Source organism: Amblyomma mixtum, chromosome 2 (assembly GCF_055824585.1).
Source record: "Amblyomma mixtum isolate Tamu chromosome 2, ASM5582458v1, whole genome shotgun sequence".
In the NCBI taxonomy this organism is placed as follows: Eukaryota; Metazoa; Arthropoda; class Arachnida; order Ixodida; family Ixodidae; genus Amblyomma; species Amblyomma mixtum.
In genome coordinates this window covers 204,563,696-204,579,728 of record NC_143013.1, presented here as the reverse complement: position 1 = coordinate 204,579,728, position 16,033 = coordinate 204,563,696, and the positions used below count along the sequence as shown (strand labels likewise).

Sequence of the window (16,033 nt, the reverse complement as noted above, 5' to 3'; positions counted from 1 at the left end):
TTTCTTGGGCGCCGGAAAAGCTATGCGTAGTCCGTGTTTCCTGGCCATTTTACCTAACCACACGCCCCTTATCCATCCTTCACCTGCATCGTGTTGTTTTAATTTTCTCATGCCACTCTTCTCACAGGCGTCGTTTTTTGTTAAAACTCTAGAGCTTTTAAGATTTTATCGCTGTTATTCGGCCCTTAACACCGCCCCTGACGTTAACAAAGCTGACAGCTTGCATCGAGACTACTTAATGTCTGTGCACCGTTCGAATAAACTTCAGTTCTAAGCCAGCGCCTGTGTTGTACGTTCCTCAGTCCTTTGTTTGCGCTGTTTCCTTTTCAGCAGCAAAGTGGGCCCAGGTACAGCCCCATGTTTGGACATATCCACTTAATGGGGAATTCCAGAATAGCGACCCCGCTCTATCTTCCCAACGTGCATTCAATTTCACACCGTTTAAAGAAAGTAAGATCACGTTATAAAAGATTCAGATTTCGGTAGAAGGGAATGTGAATATTTGCGCCATCCTGTAGCGCATGCAGTCAGTGAGATAGGGGGGCGGTGGTGCGGCATTTCTTGCCGAGAGGGAAGCGCAGTCTTTAACAAAATTTGCAGTATGCGGATTCACGGTAAAGAATTTTTGTGTTCAGACAAAGTAGGTGAATGAAGGGCATAAATGTCTGAGGAAACACACTTGCTGTGTTCACTGGAACAAATACCTGCTCACTGGCCAGTGAGGAAACGCAGGAATTTTTTTGTTCGGCGGATTTCTATCCGTCAAACGTTTGCCGATGACTATGCGGTGTAGAATGCGAACAGAATCGTATTGCGATCCAGAGGAACTGTGCAGTCCTTCCCACTTTTCTGAGGACAGTAGTACGGTGAAAAAAGACAGTACGACAGTACACTGCTTGTTCGAATCTTTGCTTGCACTGCCATGAGTGAGGCCGCACACGGCCTTTTACGGATTGTTAAGTACAGCGCGGGGAAAAAGGCCAAACGTTTTCCACATTTGTCGAAGCTTATCATAACAGATGACAGCAACTGATGAGAACTTGGCATTGCTTGCATGCGCTGGATTTCGCTTAATCCGCTCGAATATGAGGTGGCTTTCTCTCTCAGTGTTTTGATGCTTTGCTCAATTTTACGACTTTGTGCATTAGCGCATAAGTGTTCGCGCACATTGCTTGCTTAACCCACCTATTGTGATGCCTCGTTCACGAGCGTTGTAATCGTAAACTCTCTAACTGACCTAGGTTTCCGCCCTGAAAAAGTTTTCAGTTGGAACTCATGCACAGTGCCTCACAAAACCGGACACCCTGTGTTGTGCTTCTGTAAATCTTGTGCTGAATTGACAAGGTTGCCGTGTCGGTTTCCAGCCCTACAACATTTGCGGGCAGAACAAACACAAGTGTAGTAGTGCCTGGTGATTTGTTACCACGCGACTGAGAGGTAACACCAATAGCCATAAGGCACTATCGTGTCTGTTTTATTCTACATTTCCGTAAGTGGCACCTCGCTATTTGGTACATGCAGTGACGTGCCCTCAGGAATGCCCGGTGGACAAGAAGTGTGACCCCAACAGCCCGGCTGGACCAGACGGCTGCCCCATGTCGGGATGCACGTGCGGTTAGTTGGCGAACAAAGGCATGCCTCTGCTCGGGGAGCTGCATAAACTCAACCCCAGTACGGTCATGAACTCGGCTTGGGCAGAAATTAGGACTAGTTTGCTGTATTGCACTTTTCGCTCGACTGCGGAAGTTTGCTGCCAGCTAGTTGAGAGAAAACTTACACCAACCAATATTTTAATTTCGCCCAACGTTTCGGGACCAACTCGGTCCCTTCTTCAGGGGTGACTGAAGTGTGTCAGCAGCAGCGGGGTGCTGCCTTCGCTCTACCTTTGTTAGCACGTGGCGCAGTCACTGCCAGCTGTTCCACAATGCAGGGTTTAGCTTATTTGTTTCCGCGATCCTCCAGTACCGTCTGCCGCGTCTGCTTTCAATGGGCTCCGATGTAGTGTTCGGGTTACGAAAAAAAGAGAACAATGAAAAAATGCCGCACAAGGAAAATAAAATGACAGAGTCACAGTGCGAGCAACCTAATGAGCAGAGGTTAGGAAAATATTGTTACGTAGCCGTTGGGGCTCGTAACCGAAACGCTTTAATGGGTGGTTGACCTGGACGGCACCGGAAAGCAAGCAAAGAGCACCCAGAGGAGGCCGGGACCGATCTTCTTCTTTCACTCGCCGGTGCACGCGACTTGCGAAGAGCAGCCGCCCGGCGGCTCCTTGTGGAAACGTGGCATTACCCCCCTCCCTAAAAAACATCGACCCGATGCATGCGTAAGAAAAGAAGGTAAGAAAAGCAGTTCACAAGAACATGGAAGAAAATGAGCCGTTCGTAAGAAATGATGGCGAGAAAATGAACAGTCACAAGAAGCATGCGGTGATGGCGTGGCGGTAGGCTGCTAGCGGAGCTCGCGCGAAAAGTACGGCTTCATTCGCACGACGTGGACGACTTCGGGCTTCTGCTGGCGGCGATGAGTAGTAACAGAGCCGTCGGGAAGAAGTTCGTATGTGACGTCACTCAGCTGACGGACCACTATGTAGGGACCGAAGTACTGCTTTAGCAGTTTCTCGGAAAGCCCTTGGCGTCGAATCGGAGTCCACACCCACACCCTGTCGTCCGGTTCGAAGGTCACTACTCGGTGGCGGTGATAGTAACGCCGAGCATCTCGTCCTTGCTGGTTCCGGATGCGCAGTCATGCAAGCTGCCGTGCTTCTTCTGCGCGCTGAGTAAATTCCTCGGTACCAACTTCGGGAGCGTGGCCGTGATGGGGCAACATGGCTTCTAGCGTGGTGGACACTTCACGGCCATACAAGAGAGAGAAGGGCGTCATGCGTGTGGTCTCTCGTTGCGCCGTATTGTACGCGAATGTGACGTACGGTAGGATGTCATCCCAAGACCGATGTTCAACATCCACGTACATAGACAGCATGTCGGCGAGAGTTTTGTTGGGACGTTCGGTCAGGCCATTCGTCTGTGGATAGTAGGCGGTGGATTTACGTTGGGTAGTGCCACTCAGCTGCATGACGGATTCCAGCAGCTTGGCCGTGAAAGCTGTGCCTCGGTCCGTTATGACAATACACGGGGCGCCGTGCCTGAGGACGATGCGCTCGACGAAAAATTTCGCTGCTTCGGCTGCCGTGCCTCGTTCGATGGCTTTTGTTTCAGCATAGCGCGTGAGGTAATCGGTGGCGACTATTATCCACCGGTTGCCCGAGGAGGAAGTTGAAAAAGGGCCCAACATGTCCATGCCAACCTGCTCGAATGGAAGTGTGGGCACTTGGACAGGCTGCAGTACCCAGCACCTCCACCAGTGTTACGTAGCCGTTGCGGCTCGTAACCGAAAGGCTTTAATGGGGGTTGACCTGGACGGCACCGGAAAGCAAGCCAAGAGCACCCAGAGGAGGCCGGGACCGATCTTCTTCTTCGTTCACTCGCCGGTGCACGCGACTTGCGAAGAGCAGCCGCCCGGCGGCTGCTTGTGGAAATGTGGCAATATCTTGTAGGGAGAATAGCACGTTCAGTGAAAAATGCATAGCATGTGCGGCGATCTGAAGCAAACGCTTTGTTTCTTCGTCTTCTTCCCTCTACCGCACCAGTAACCCATGCAAGAGAGCAAAAGTTCTGTAATGGTAATTTTTATCAATTTCCTGGAGTAGAATAAGTAAGCACAAAACACAATTCATAACTATTTGTGATGTTGTCTAGTAACAGAAGAATTATGGCGGGTCCGATGAAGCGTGCACGGTATGCTCTTTTGCATGGTTTGGTGCGGGCTGGGCAACATTATTTTTGCTTCTTTTTCTCTGCCCACACTGATATATGTTGCATGGTTTCGATGCCCGCAGTGCCGATGAATTGCCCCGCCCGGTGTCCCGTGGGAAGACAATGCGCTCCTCACGCCCCGACGGATGCGAACGGCTGCTTCGAACACGACTGCATGTGCGGTGAGTGAGTTAGTTAGTTAGTGAGTGAGTTAGTTAGTTAGTTAGTTAGTGAGTGAGTGAGTTAATTAGTTGGTTAGTTAGTTAGTTAGTTAGTTAATTAGTCAGTTAGTTAGTTATTTAGTTAGTTAGTTAGTTAGTTAGTTAGTTAGTTAGTTAGTTAGTTAGTTAGTTAGTTAGTTAGTTAGTTAGTTAGTTAGTTAGTTAGTTAGTTAGTTAGTTAGTTAGTTAGTCAGTTAGTTAGTTAGTTAGTTAGTTAGTTAGTTAGTTAGTTAGTTGAGCACGGAAGAAGGCTCCGGCCTCAGCGTGTCGCACCGGAAGGCGATTCCTGGAAACTGCGCCCAGCTAAGGTCGTGTGTCGGGATGTGGAAGCAACAGTGCGCCTTTTCCTATTCGCGGCTGAATGGGAGAAAACTTCAACATCTTAGGAATCTCCTTTTCTTCCAACGGTACAAAAAAAAACTAGTAGAACAAATAAGGCGTAAGGCATAAAACCTGGGGCCGCTTTTGTGCAAAGTTTTCTCAGTAACCAGTGGAAACGCTGAGACGTAAAATGCGGTGATACTTCTTTCTGATAGCCTCAGACTGTTGCGGCACCATCTTACATTTACCACCGGTACGAAGCAGAGCTAGTGCGTGAGCTCGTGGAGGATGAACAGCATTTTCATATATGTAGACAGATTCACAACAGCGCTACGGAACGAGGACAGAAGGAACACGAAAAACACAGGACGGGCGCTGTTTTTCGTGTTCCTTCTGTCCTGTATTTTTCGTGTTCCTTCTGTCCTCGTTCCGTAGCGCTGTTGTGAATCTGTTTATTAAGAATGAACCAACTAGCCCACACCAGAATCCTCTTAGAACATATATGTAGGTTACCGCTGTCGTATGCAGCTGGAAGCCTCTCTTATCTCTGGAGTGTAAAAATGTGCGAAGCGTAGAATACTTTTTTATCTCTTTATTTCAACGCTCCATGGTTTTCGCGATCATGGTAACCTACCCGCCAAATGTTTTTCATACTTACGCGGGGACGCTCAGCATTGATGTTTGTCATGCATTGCGTTGTTGGCAATGAACTTGAAATCTTTTGTGTTTTCTTCGGGTGCTCAATGCATGAAAACCTCGACAGGATGTGTAAAAACATTCTGAAGCACTCTAAAAGCCCAAATAGCCACTAGGTGAAGCCCTAATCATTTCAGCATCTGCCCTGAACGCAGGAGGTTCGGGGTTCGATCCCTTATGCCGCAGGGAGATCTCCGGGTTTGTGAACGTGTACAAGCTTTCACCTGGTCTGTTCCGCGGTGTCTCTGGAGTACATTGTTTGTGGAAATGGCTCGTTGACGCCGTCCACTGATCCATAATAACACATTAGCAACAGTTTTCTTTAGCCAAAGCTTACGTTGCGCCATGAAATCCACATAATCGCTATCACTCAAAAGACCCGAGCCTGAAGTGTAGCTGCACAGTCATGTGGCCGCTTACTGTAATGTCGTCTAAATTCAATACACACACACACACATATATATATATATATATATATATATATATATATATATATATATATACCAAGGTTGCGAAAGCGTGAAGTACTAGACTGCTTATAAGAATATATAGCGAAGTATATATATATATATATATGAAAGAAGCCAACAGCCACAGAAACCAAGGGGCACAGGGGATTTTTTTAATTCATTTATTTACTTTGTGGTGTTGATCAATTTAGAATATTACTGAAAATTCGGAGGTCGTGGCTTCGGATCCCACCGGCGGCAGTGGTTGTTTTTTCTTCTGCTTTTCTAATCAATTAGCTTTAAGCGATAACATATTCAGTAATATTCTAAATTGATCAACACCACAAAGTAAATAAATGAATTAAAAAAATCCCCTGTGCCCCTTGGTTTCTGTGGCTGGTGGCTTCTTTCATATTTATAACGAGCCCCTCATCCCCTTCCCTTGTTTGCTTAATTGCTTAGCGAGGGCCTCGGTTCTGGCAGCCTTGACGCCATAGGAAGCATAAGAGGGTTCTCACGCAGCTTCCACCCTCTCCGTTCGATGACGTTCTACGTTACACCTGCGGTAACTCAGGACGTTCTACGTCCGCCGCTTATGAACGTGGGTGGCGCTGATGAACTCTCTCAAAGTTAGGTTACTTGTAAACATAAATACCCCCGAAAGCAGAAGATTTGACAGCCGTCGCCGTAGCTCAGAGGTAGAGCACCGGAAGCGTAATTCGGAGGTCGTGGGTTCGGATCCCACCAGCGGCAGTGGTTGTTTTTTCTTCTGCTTTTCTAATCAATTAGCTTTAAGCGATAACATATTCAGTAATATTCTAAATTGATCAACACCACAAAGTAAATAAATGAATTAAAAAAATCCCCTGTGCCCCTTGGTTTCTGTGGCTGTTGGCTTCTTTCATATTTATAACGAGCCCCTCAATCCCCTTCCCTTGTTTGCTATATATATATATATATATATATATTGTAATGTGGAAACTCGCACAGTTAGCGTGGACGGGCACAGTCCTTGTCCCAGCGGTGCCGCTCAGCAGGCCAGCGTTCGCAAGCGCAAAACCCGAACTTCGTCGGCTTCGCCTATCTTTTTCCTCGCCTTCGTCGGCGCTAGCTGCTGGGGCATCGAACTCCAACTCTCTTTCTTACAATACCCCCGGGGTGAAGAGGCGCCATCCTGGCGGCCTAAGGGCAAGAGACGATGGCTGGGTCGTAGTAGGGCTTCAGGCGGTCTAAGTGCACAATTTCACGACCGCTGCGGCGGTGGTCAGACGAAGGCGTGATGGGCTCGACCAGATAATTAACTGGGGAGACCTGCTGAATAACGCGATAGGGGCCCTGGTATTTGCTCAGTAGTTTTGTAGACTGTCCGGGGCTGGAGGAGGGCACCCACAGCCAAACGAAGGATTCAGGCAGATATGACGGCGGCAGACCGGAAGAAGCGGCGCGGGCGCTTTTCTGACGGTGCTGATCTTGAGAAGTAAAGGAACGGGCGAGTTGACGGCATTCTTCGGCATGCGCAGCGGCTTGAGAGACGGTTGTAAAGTCGGACGAATCGGGGCGGTAAGGGAGTGTGGTGTCCATGATGGAGGAAGGCTCGCGTGCGTAGAGAAGAAAATACGGGGAAAAACCAGTAGTGGCTTGCGTTGCAGAATTGTAAGCGTAGGTAACGAAAGGTAGAACGCGGTCCCAGTCGGAGTGATCGGCAGAAACGTACTTGGCCATCATGTCGCCGAGGGTCCGGTTAAAGCGTTCGGTCATGCCGTTCGTCTGCGGATGGTACGAAGACGTCGTGCGATGAACGATATGACACTCCCGAAGAAGGGCTTCCACTACGCCTGACAAGAAGACGCGACCCCGATCGCTGAGCAATTCCCGAGGCGCACCGTGACGAAGAATGATATTCTGTAGTATGAAACCGGCTACGTCAGAGGCCGTCGCAGCTGGCAACGGGGCAGTTTCCGCATAGCGCGTGAGATGATCAATGACGACGATGATCCAGCGGTTCCCGGCGGCAGTGCTGGGAAGAGGGCCATAAAGGTCGATTCCAACACGGTCGAATGGTCGGGCCGGACACGGTAACGGTTGCAGAGGAGCAGGTGAGTGCGGTGGTGGGTTTTTGCGGCGCTGACATTCCAGACAAGAGCGTATGTACTGGCGGACAAAACGGTACATACCCCGCCAATAATACCGAAGACGCAGGCGGGTAAAAGTTTTCAGCACACCGGCATGAGCACATTGCGGGTTGTCGTGATAACTGGCACAAATGGCGGAGCGGAGATGCCTGGGGATCACGAGCAGCCATTTGCGACCGTCGTGGAGGTAATTCCGACGGTACAGCAGCTGGTCACGCACGACAAAGTGATGAGCTTGACGACGGAGCGCTCGAGAAGGGAGGCGGGCTGATCGGTTGTCTAAGAAATCCAGAAGAGAAGTAATCCATGTATCCTTGCGCTGCTCAGAAGCCATATCAATAGTGTCAAGAGAAGGTGTGAGGCCGGAAATAGAGGGCGGGTCAGGCTCAGAGGTCACAGGGGAGCGCGAGAGAGCGTCGGCGTCGGAGTGTTTACGACCGGAACGATAAATGACCCGAATGTCGTAATCTTGTAAACGCAGAGCCCAACGAGCGAGGCGGCCAGATGGATCTTTGAGTGACGACAGCCAACAAAGGGCATGGTGATCTGTATTGACATCGAACGGGCGCCCATATAAGTAAGGACGAAATTTTGCGATCGCCCAAATAATCGCCAAACATTCTTTTTCTGTGACGGAATAGTTAGTCTCCGCTTTTGTGAGCGCACGGCTGGCGTAGGCAACGACGTACTCATTGAAACCAGGTTTCCGCTGAGCTAGAACGGCACCGAGACCAATGCCGCTGGCGTCTGTGTGCAGTTCTGTAGGCGCGGAAGGGTCGAAATGGCGCAAGATCGGAGGAGAGGTGAGGAGCTGGCGCAGCGTTGCAAAAGCTTCGTCACATGCAGGGGACCAAGCCGACAGGTCGTGGCTACCAGCGAGAAGTTGGGTCAGCGGGGCGATAACGGCAGCAAAATTCTTGACGAACCGGCGAAAGTAAGAACAAAGGCCAAGAAAGCTTCTGAGTTCTTTCAGGGATGTGGGCTTCGGGAAATCAGCAACTGCACGGAGCTTGGCAGGGTCCGGGAGTACACCATCCTTGGACACGACGTGGCCTAGGATAGTCAGCTGTCGAGCGCCGAAGCGACACTTTTTCAAGTTCAGCTGTAGGCCAGCGTCAGTGAGGCAGCGAAGAACACTCTCCAGGCGAAGAAGATGAGACGGAAAATTCTGGGAGAAGATGACAACATCGTCCAAGTAGCAGAGGCACGTCTGACATTTAAGCCCACGAAGGATGTTGTCCATCATACGCTCAAAAATGGCAGGCGCGTTGCACAGACCGAAGGGCATCACATTAAATTCATACAGCCCATCAGGCGTGATGAAAGCTATTTTCGGGCGATCGACGTCGGCCATCGGCACCTGCCAGTACCCAGAGCGCAGATCCAACGAAGAAAAGTACTCCGCTCCCTGCAGGCAATCCAGCGCGTCATCTATACGAGGCAGGGGGTAGACGTCCTTCCGAGTAATTTTGTTTAGGCGGCGGTAGTCTACGCAGAATCGAATGGAGCCGTCCTTTTTCTTGACGAGTACGACTGGAGAAGCCCACGGGCTGTGAGAGGGCTGGATCACGCCGCGGTTCAGCATGTCGGTCACCTGTTCATCAATGATGCGGCGCTCGGCGGAGGAGACGCGATAGGGGCGTTGGCGCAAGGGTCCATGGGTGCCAGTGTCGATATGGTGGCGAACCGCGGTTGCACGACCCAACGGTGCTTGAGGAGAGTCGAAAGATGCGCGGAAGCGCTGCAGCAAAGCGATGAGCGGGGCGCGTTGGTGACGTGGTAGAGCGGCATCGACAGAATGGGAAAACATGTCCGGGGAGGACGGGTCGGCGACGTCGGTCAAGTAGAAGATGACGTTCGTGAGCTTAACGACGTCATCCCATTTGTTGTATGCGCTCACGCGTTCGTAGGAGGCGAACCAATCTTCTACGTCAGTGTCGTCAGTGCCGCTGAAGATCGCCGGGTCGCGCTGACGGACGGCACCAGAACAGAGGACAGGCTGGGCAGGTTGGACCGAGGTGTCGGACGTCGTGGTAGAGCCTTGTAGCCTGGGCATCGTGGCGTAGGTCCACGGGGAGAACAAGCCGCACCTCCACCAAGTGTAATGTGGAAACTCGCACAGTTAGCGTGGACGGGCACAGTCCTTGTCCCAGCGGTGCCGCTCAGCAGGCCAGCGTTCGCAAGCGCAAAACCCGAACTTCGTCGGCTTCGCCTATTTTTTTCCTCGCCTTCGTCGGCGCTAGCTGCTGGGGCATCGAACTCCAACTCTCTTTCTTACAATATATATATATATATATATATATATATATAGGTTGCGAAAGCGTGAAGTACTAGACTGCTTATAAGAATATATAGCGAAGTATACGCTTCGTTCAAGGAAAGAAATTTATTCAACTCGACGTTTCGATCGGAAGACCGATCTTCAGGAGTGATCAACAGCCTCAGAAACCAAGAGGCAGAGGGGATCCTACCGGCGGCATGTGTTTGTTTTTTGTTCTGCTTTTCTAATCAATTAGCTTTAAGCGATAACATATTCAGTAACATTGTAAATCGAACAACAGCACAAAATAAATAAATTAATTAAAATCCCCTCTGCCCCTTGGTTTCTGTGGCTGTTGGCTTCTCTCATATTTATAACGAGGCCTTCAATCCCCTTCCCTTGTTTGCTTAACTGCTTAGCGAGGGCCTCGGTTCTGGCAGCCTTGACGCCATAGGAAGCATAAGAGGGTTCTCACAAAGCTTCCACCTTCGCCGTTCGATGACGTTCTACGTCACATCTGCGGTAACTCAACTCAGGACGTGCTACGTCCGCCGCTTAAGAACGTGGGTGGCGCTGATGAACACTCTCAAGGTTAGGTTATTAGTAAACATAAATACCCCCGAAAGCAGAAGATTTGACAGCCGTCGCCGCAGCTCAGCGATAGAGCACCGGACGCGTTATTCGGAGGTCGTGGGTTCGGATCCCACCGGCGGCATGTGGTTGTTTTTTCTTCTGCTTTTCTAATCAATTAGCTTTAAGCGATAACATATTCAGTAATATTCTAAATCGAACAACAGCACAAAATAAATTAAAATCCCCTCTGCCCCTTGGTTTCGGTGGCTGTTGGCTCCTCTCATATTTATAACGAGCCCCTCATTCCTCTTCCCTTGTATGCTATATATATGTGCGTGTGTGTGAGTGTGTGTGTGGGGGAGGGGGAAGGGCAGTGTCTCGTGCACTTCTTTTGTCTCAGCCACGGAAGCGGGAGCATATATATATCTTTCAACAGGGACAGAATATTATTCGCATGACAGACCGGACTAAATCCCCAACAAAGTGCAGCAAAGCCTGACGTGACACTTGTTTCAGATTAACTATCATGTACAGTCGTGGTTGTAATAATACGGATCGAGCACGCTGCGACGAGTAAACTCCTCTCACGTCCTGCCTAGGAAAAATACTTCTCTCTTCGTGTACGTAACTATTTGAGTAGTTAAGGCATTGCAACGGGCTCTATAATGTCCTGGCCGCTGCTGTATTCAAGTCCTCTCGGTGCAGGGCACATTTTCTGCACGTACCTTGAAGCCGGGTGTGGCGGAATATGGCGCAGCGTTGCGCTTTCACTCGACACCCTAGCGGCAGTACTTGAGAGCCTATTTGAATGTTACTGAGCATTTTAATTAGTGGTTAGATTCATTCCTCCGATAATACGACGAACTCGAGGCTTAGAGGCAGCAAAAATGTTTTTACTCACCGAGAAGTCTGCGTGAATAAGTGCTGCACACAATTAAATCTGCTTCAGAAAAGAAGTTAGGAGAGAGAGACACTCTGCGTAGGTTAGGCGAAGCTTCGGAAACTTTTGCGGCTCCATGCGCGCACAGTGGGAACCGTGTTTAGACGCTTGCCAATGTCGTTACAGCGAATGTGCACACCATAGTCTAGCATTACGGTGCACTCTTGTGTGTACTGCTTACTGCGTACTGGGCGCTTTAAACACCTGAGAACCCAAATGTATTAGCTAATCAATGCTTCCGCTTCTTCCTTCCTCCCACAGTGCCTGTAACCATGGCGCCCGCACCTACGTGGACTACAGGTAACTAGCCGAGCTGCAAGTGACCTTTCTTTTGCGTTAAGAACCATAATATGAAATATCTTCTATTTTTTATGTGGGCCAGCGCAGCAAATCCTTAAAATTTTAAGAGAACCCAGGCAAAAGCCGAGGAGAAGAGCATGGCAATCACCAGTATTAAAAATGCGGTTCTTCAAAAGTATCATACGGGAGCAAATAGAGAAACCTGCCCTGCCAAGTGACAAATGAAAGACTGCGCGGTTCGCTTCGTTTCTGATATTTTTGCGGTCAACAAAAAGGGGCAGTTATATCACGACGAACGTTCTGCTTCTGTATCGGGTGCCACCTTGTGATGAAAAATTTAAAAACTGAGGGGCGATCAATAGGATTGATGCGGAGGCAAGCGAGCATTCTTGTCTGACTTCTCTTCCTCTGTGGTATCGTTTCGCAGCCTGGAGCATGAACTCTAAATGTATACGACCATTACCGCTACTTGTAACTTCATTTATAATCACACTCACCAGTCACTGAGGTGTCCTTGCCAGCTTACCATCGCTGGTGTTTCATTATAGCCGATGTGTCATTACAACCGGTTCTTCGTTCTAGATGTTATAGAGGTATACGCCGGACAGTTTTCACGTCATAGTCCTCCCAATGCCCTCGCATTAAAAAAAATGCCATGAAATATTCAACATGAAGTCAGCCCTTATGCAAAGTGCATGTCTGCTGAACGAAAAAAGTGATTCGCTGTCTTGGGCCTCCAAAACAGTTTTGTATACGCTTATTGAATGTAACAAACCTTGTTGGTCACAATACCACGGGGGAATTTCACGGCTCATATAACTGTCTGTTCTGGCAGAGTCAGGGTCTTCAAGGACTTCTTGCATTGTTTTCACTATTGTTGAGAACCCGTTCTAGATTCTCTTGAATAACCCAACCGTCTTCATTGGCATGCCTGCATATGGGGCGCAACTGCGCCACATGAAAAAGCTGATAGGATCTGAAGCTGAACGGTCATTATGCATGCAATGTCTGCGCTCCCAGCCATCGTACCACACAATTACATACACCACCCACTCCACCACGAAAGGAACAACAATAAAAAACACCACAATGCTTGCGTAGGAGCAGTGGTTTCTCGAACCCGCGTGAACGTGCACACAGATTTTAGCGGGTAACAATAGAGTCATCTCATACAGAACAGAGTCAGCTCATGCTCAACTCCATCTTAATGCTCACAAAACAATAACGGAAAAAGGGCAACCCTTTGCTTACGACACCGCGTTTTAGATCCCTTCTGAATTTTTGAAATGGCCAGTAATGCACGTTTGTGCGTTGTTATGAGGCCACTCGAGTACTACAATGACTCCCGAAGAAGACGTAGTGCCAAACAAGCAGTCGTGAAAAGGCACACGATGGCTTAACCACAAATAATTGCACCATAGCCAGTGGGCTTAACATTATTCCAAACGGAAGAGCAGCAAGTTGCGCATCCGACTTTTTTGTTCGATTAGGGCGCCATCTATCCCGAAACTACGCAGTCAGCCGACCCCATTAAAGGTTACTTCGATAGGCGGCGCCTTCGTCCGCTTTCGAATTCCTGCTGATGGGGTGCTTTCAGAGAGATCTGCCTTCGTTTCTTGCGCCGATAAATGTTCTTTTTTATAATTCTTTTTGTGCCTATCCGCTACATAATAGTCGCTCACAGAGGGCCCTAGCGTAGGCTGCTCATTTTGATATTCCGACTGTTACATATTACATTATATAATATTATTAAATTACATTCAGTATATTATACATCATATTATATATGATGTTTACATGCCAGCGAAATGTAAGTATGTTGATGTGGTTTCAGTAGGAGGAGCGCACTGCTATTTGGGCATTATGTCCATAACAGAGCGGAGTTAAAGACGAATAGTTAGAATACCAATCAAGAGGAATCTTACCTGTACTAACCAGCGCGTCAGAAAGGTAGATGCTAACGAAAGGGTTTGAGTTAAAGTGGGGACAGCGTAGCAAGCTATAGAATGGAAAATGATAGCCGTAACATTTAGAGACAGGAACAGAGCAGAACGGCTCAGGGAACAAACGCCAGTTAATAATGTCCTAATCGAAACCAAGAAGAAATGGGCATCAGCAGGGTATGTAAGGCGAAGAAAGGATAAACGATGGTCCCCTAAGGTAACGGAGTGGATTCCAAGAGAGAAAGCGTACCAGTGGGCGTCAGAGGGTAAGTGGAGTGGATATGGGACTAGGAAGACTGCGGGGATTATTTGGCCACGATTGGAAAAAGACAGAGTTAATTGGAGTGATATGAGAGAGGCCTTTGTGCTGCTGTGGACACAGGCGGTTAGGGTAATGAAGGTGATAAAAGGCGAATCGTTAGGAAACAATAATTAAATATTTAATTTTGGGTTTGCGGAGCAAAGTAAAATGACAAACCGTAAGCGTCGAAGGTGGTCCTGGATATTAAAAATTCTAAATTGAGATCTTACTTCGAGATATCGAGCGTTGAATTAAGCGCGCAAAACAAGCCGATTACAAAACCAAAAGCCACACCTGTACCTGAAGAGCAAGCCTTCCTTCACGACTAGGGAATCGGATGAAAGGCCGCAGCACAAAGCATCTTTGTTCGGGTGTCCGATCGGAGTCTTGTCTCTGGGCACCGGCGTAGCCAATATATACCAACTTACAGCTAGGCACCAAACTGAAGCCCGAGAAGCACCTGCCGCGGTGACTCAGTGGTCAGAGCGCTTGGCTACCAAAAGACCCTGATTCAGTCCCGGATGCGGCGGTCGCCTTTCAGTGGAGGCGAAACGCAAAAGACGCCCGTGTGCTGTGCTATGCCAATGCACGTTAAAGAATCCCCGGCGGTATAAATTAATATGGAGCCCTCCACTACGGCGTCCGTCCTAGCCCATATGTGTCACATGGGGACTTTAAACACCAGTATTTAAAAGCCCGAGAAGCCTTCCTTAGGAGCACGTTTAGTTCAGTATGGGCCCGTTTTACTTTTATTGTTTCACGTTCAGTACCTAAAATTTAGACCATTGCAAGTCCAGGTTAAAGAGAGGTGAGGACATTGGTGTAAGAGCAAGCGGCCATACAACAGCTTACCCGAGGCGGTGGCGCGTCTCACAGTTTGAAGTTGGTTTGCATCCCGATGACTCGCTGTGCTTAATTGGGACGTCCGTCCTTGGAGCGGGTCTTGGAACGGACACTATTGTCCCGAGTGCTGTTTGAGGAACGAGTGGGTTGTTGCCAAGCGGTGTTCCGTTGTGACAACCTGTAGCTACGAGGGCGGCTGCGGTTCGGCGACGTAGCAGAGCAGCAAGCATGGTAGCAAGCACCGCTTTCGCGTTATCTGCTTTCCTCTACCGTCACACTAAATCCATAGTGGCATCTTGTCCGTTGCAGTGCGCGCCCGCTGGCGGTAGCCAATGTCATACACCAATAACAGCTGCGGCGACGTCGCATTAGGCACTAAACTCAGGCACCGAGAAATATGCTGGGCGGCATGTTTCGGAGGGTGCTGATGATGATGAAGAAACTTTATTTCCGCCAGAAGAAGACCCGTGCCCCTCCGGGTCCACACGCAGGCGTCCGGGGAGGGGCAGCGTCGCAGCTGGAAGACTAGCAACGATATAGTCGCGCAGCTTCTGCTGCTTCTGCGTCATATTCTTCGCAGTTTCTGGACCGTGTGCGCCAGGCTGTTCCCGGATTGGAAACTAGGAGCATTTCATGCTTGAAAACTTAAGGATTCAGGTTTAGTTATCTATCCTTTTTTATAATTGCACTCTTTTACGCACACAGTGTCTGCCCTGTCGTGCAGTTAACATGCGTAGTCCGAGCCGACTTATCTTTCACGGCATATCATGTAGAAATTATCAGAAGCAGTCAGCGTACTCCGGTACTGTATCGAGTCGAAGTGGACGTGGCTTGAACTGGTCGCCCTCTCTGACTAGAACACACGCCGCACGCCGTCCTCGCAGTCGTGTCGGGTAGCGCTGCTTGTGCAATGAGATCCTGTAGTCTTGAATCATCCACAACCGCTATTTTCTGCTTTCGAGCTCTTAACATCATTGGCAAATATATATAGCACAATTCCTACAATTTTCAACTTCCGCATTAGCAATTATTGATGCGATGGCAAGTACACCTCCAGCCGCAATACACTGGTTGTAAAGACTCGTCAGTTGTTCTCACGACCCGTTCACCTCCATGTACGGGCCTCCAATTTATCTACGGGGAAGAAAGTGAACACGTCTACTTTGCTTACACGCGTAGGATAAGAGTGCCGTTTATACCGTGTGTTTCAGCGAAAACGTTTCCAGAAAAACAGCAAAA

The 16,033-nt window shown here is 49.0% G+C and overlaps 1 protein-coding gene across 1 annotated transcript in view; it reads left to right on the top strand.

Annotated features, from left to right (window-relative positions):
* LOC149362303 (uncharacterized) overlaps positions 1-16,033 on the top strand; it is a 72,018-nt gene that overhangs the window by 14,666 nt on the left and 41,319 nt on the right. Inside the window, exons 6-8 of the mRNA XM_089569689.1 lie at positions 1,522-1,614; positions 3,899-3,997; positions 11,669-11,707. Coding sequence (XP_089425815.1) covers positions 1,522-1,614; positions 3,899-3,997; positions 11,669-11,707 — 231 coding nt within the window. The remainder of the gene's footprint in view (positions 1-1,521; positions 1,615-3,898; positions 3,998-11,668; positions 11,708-16,033) is intronic.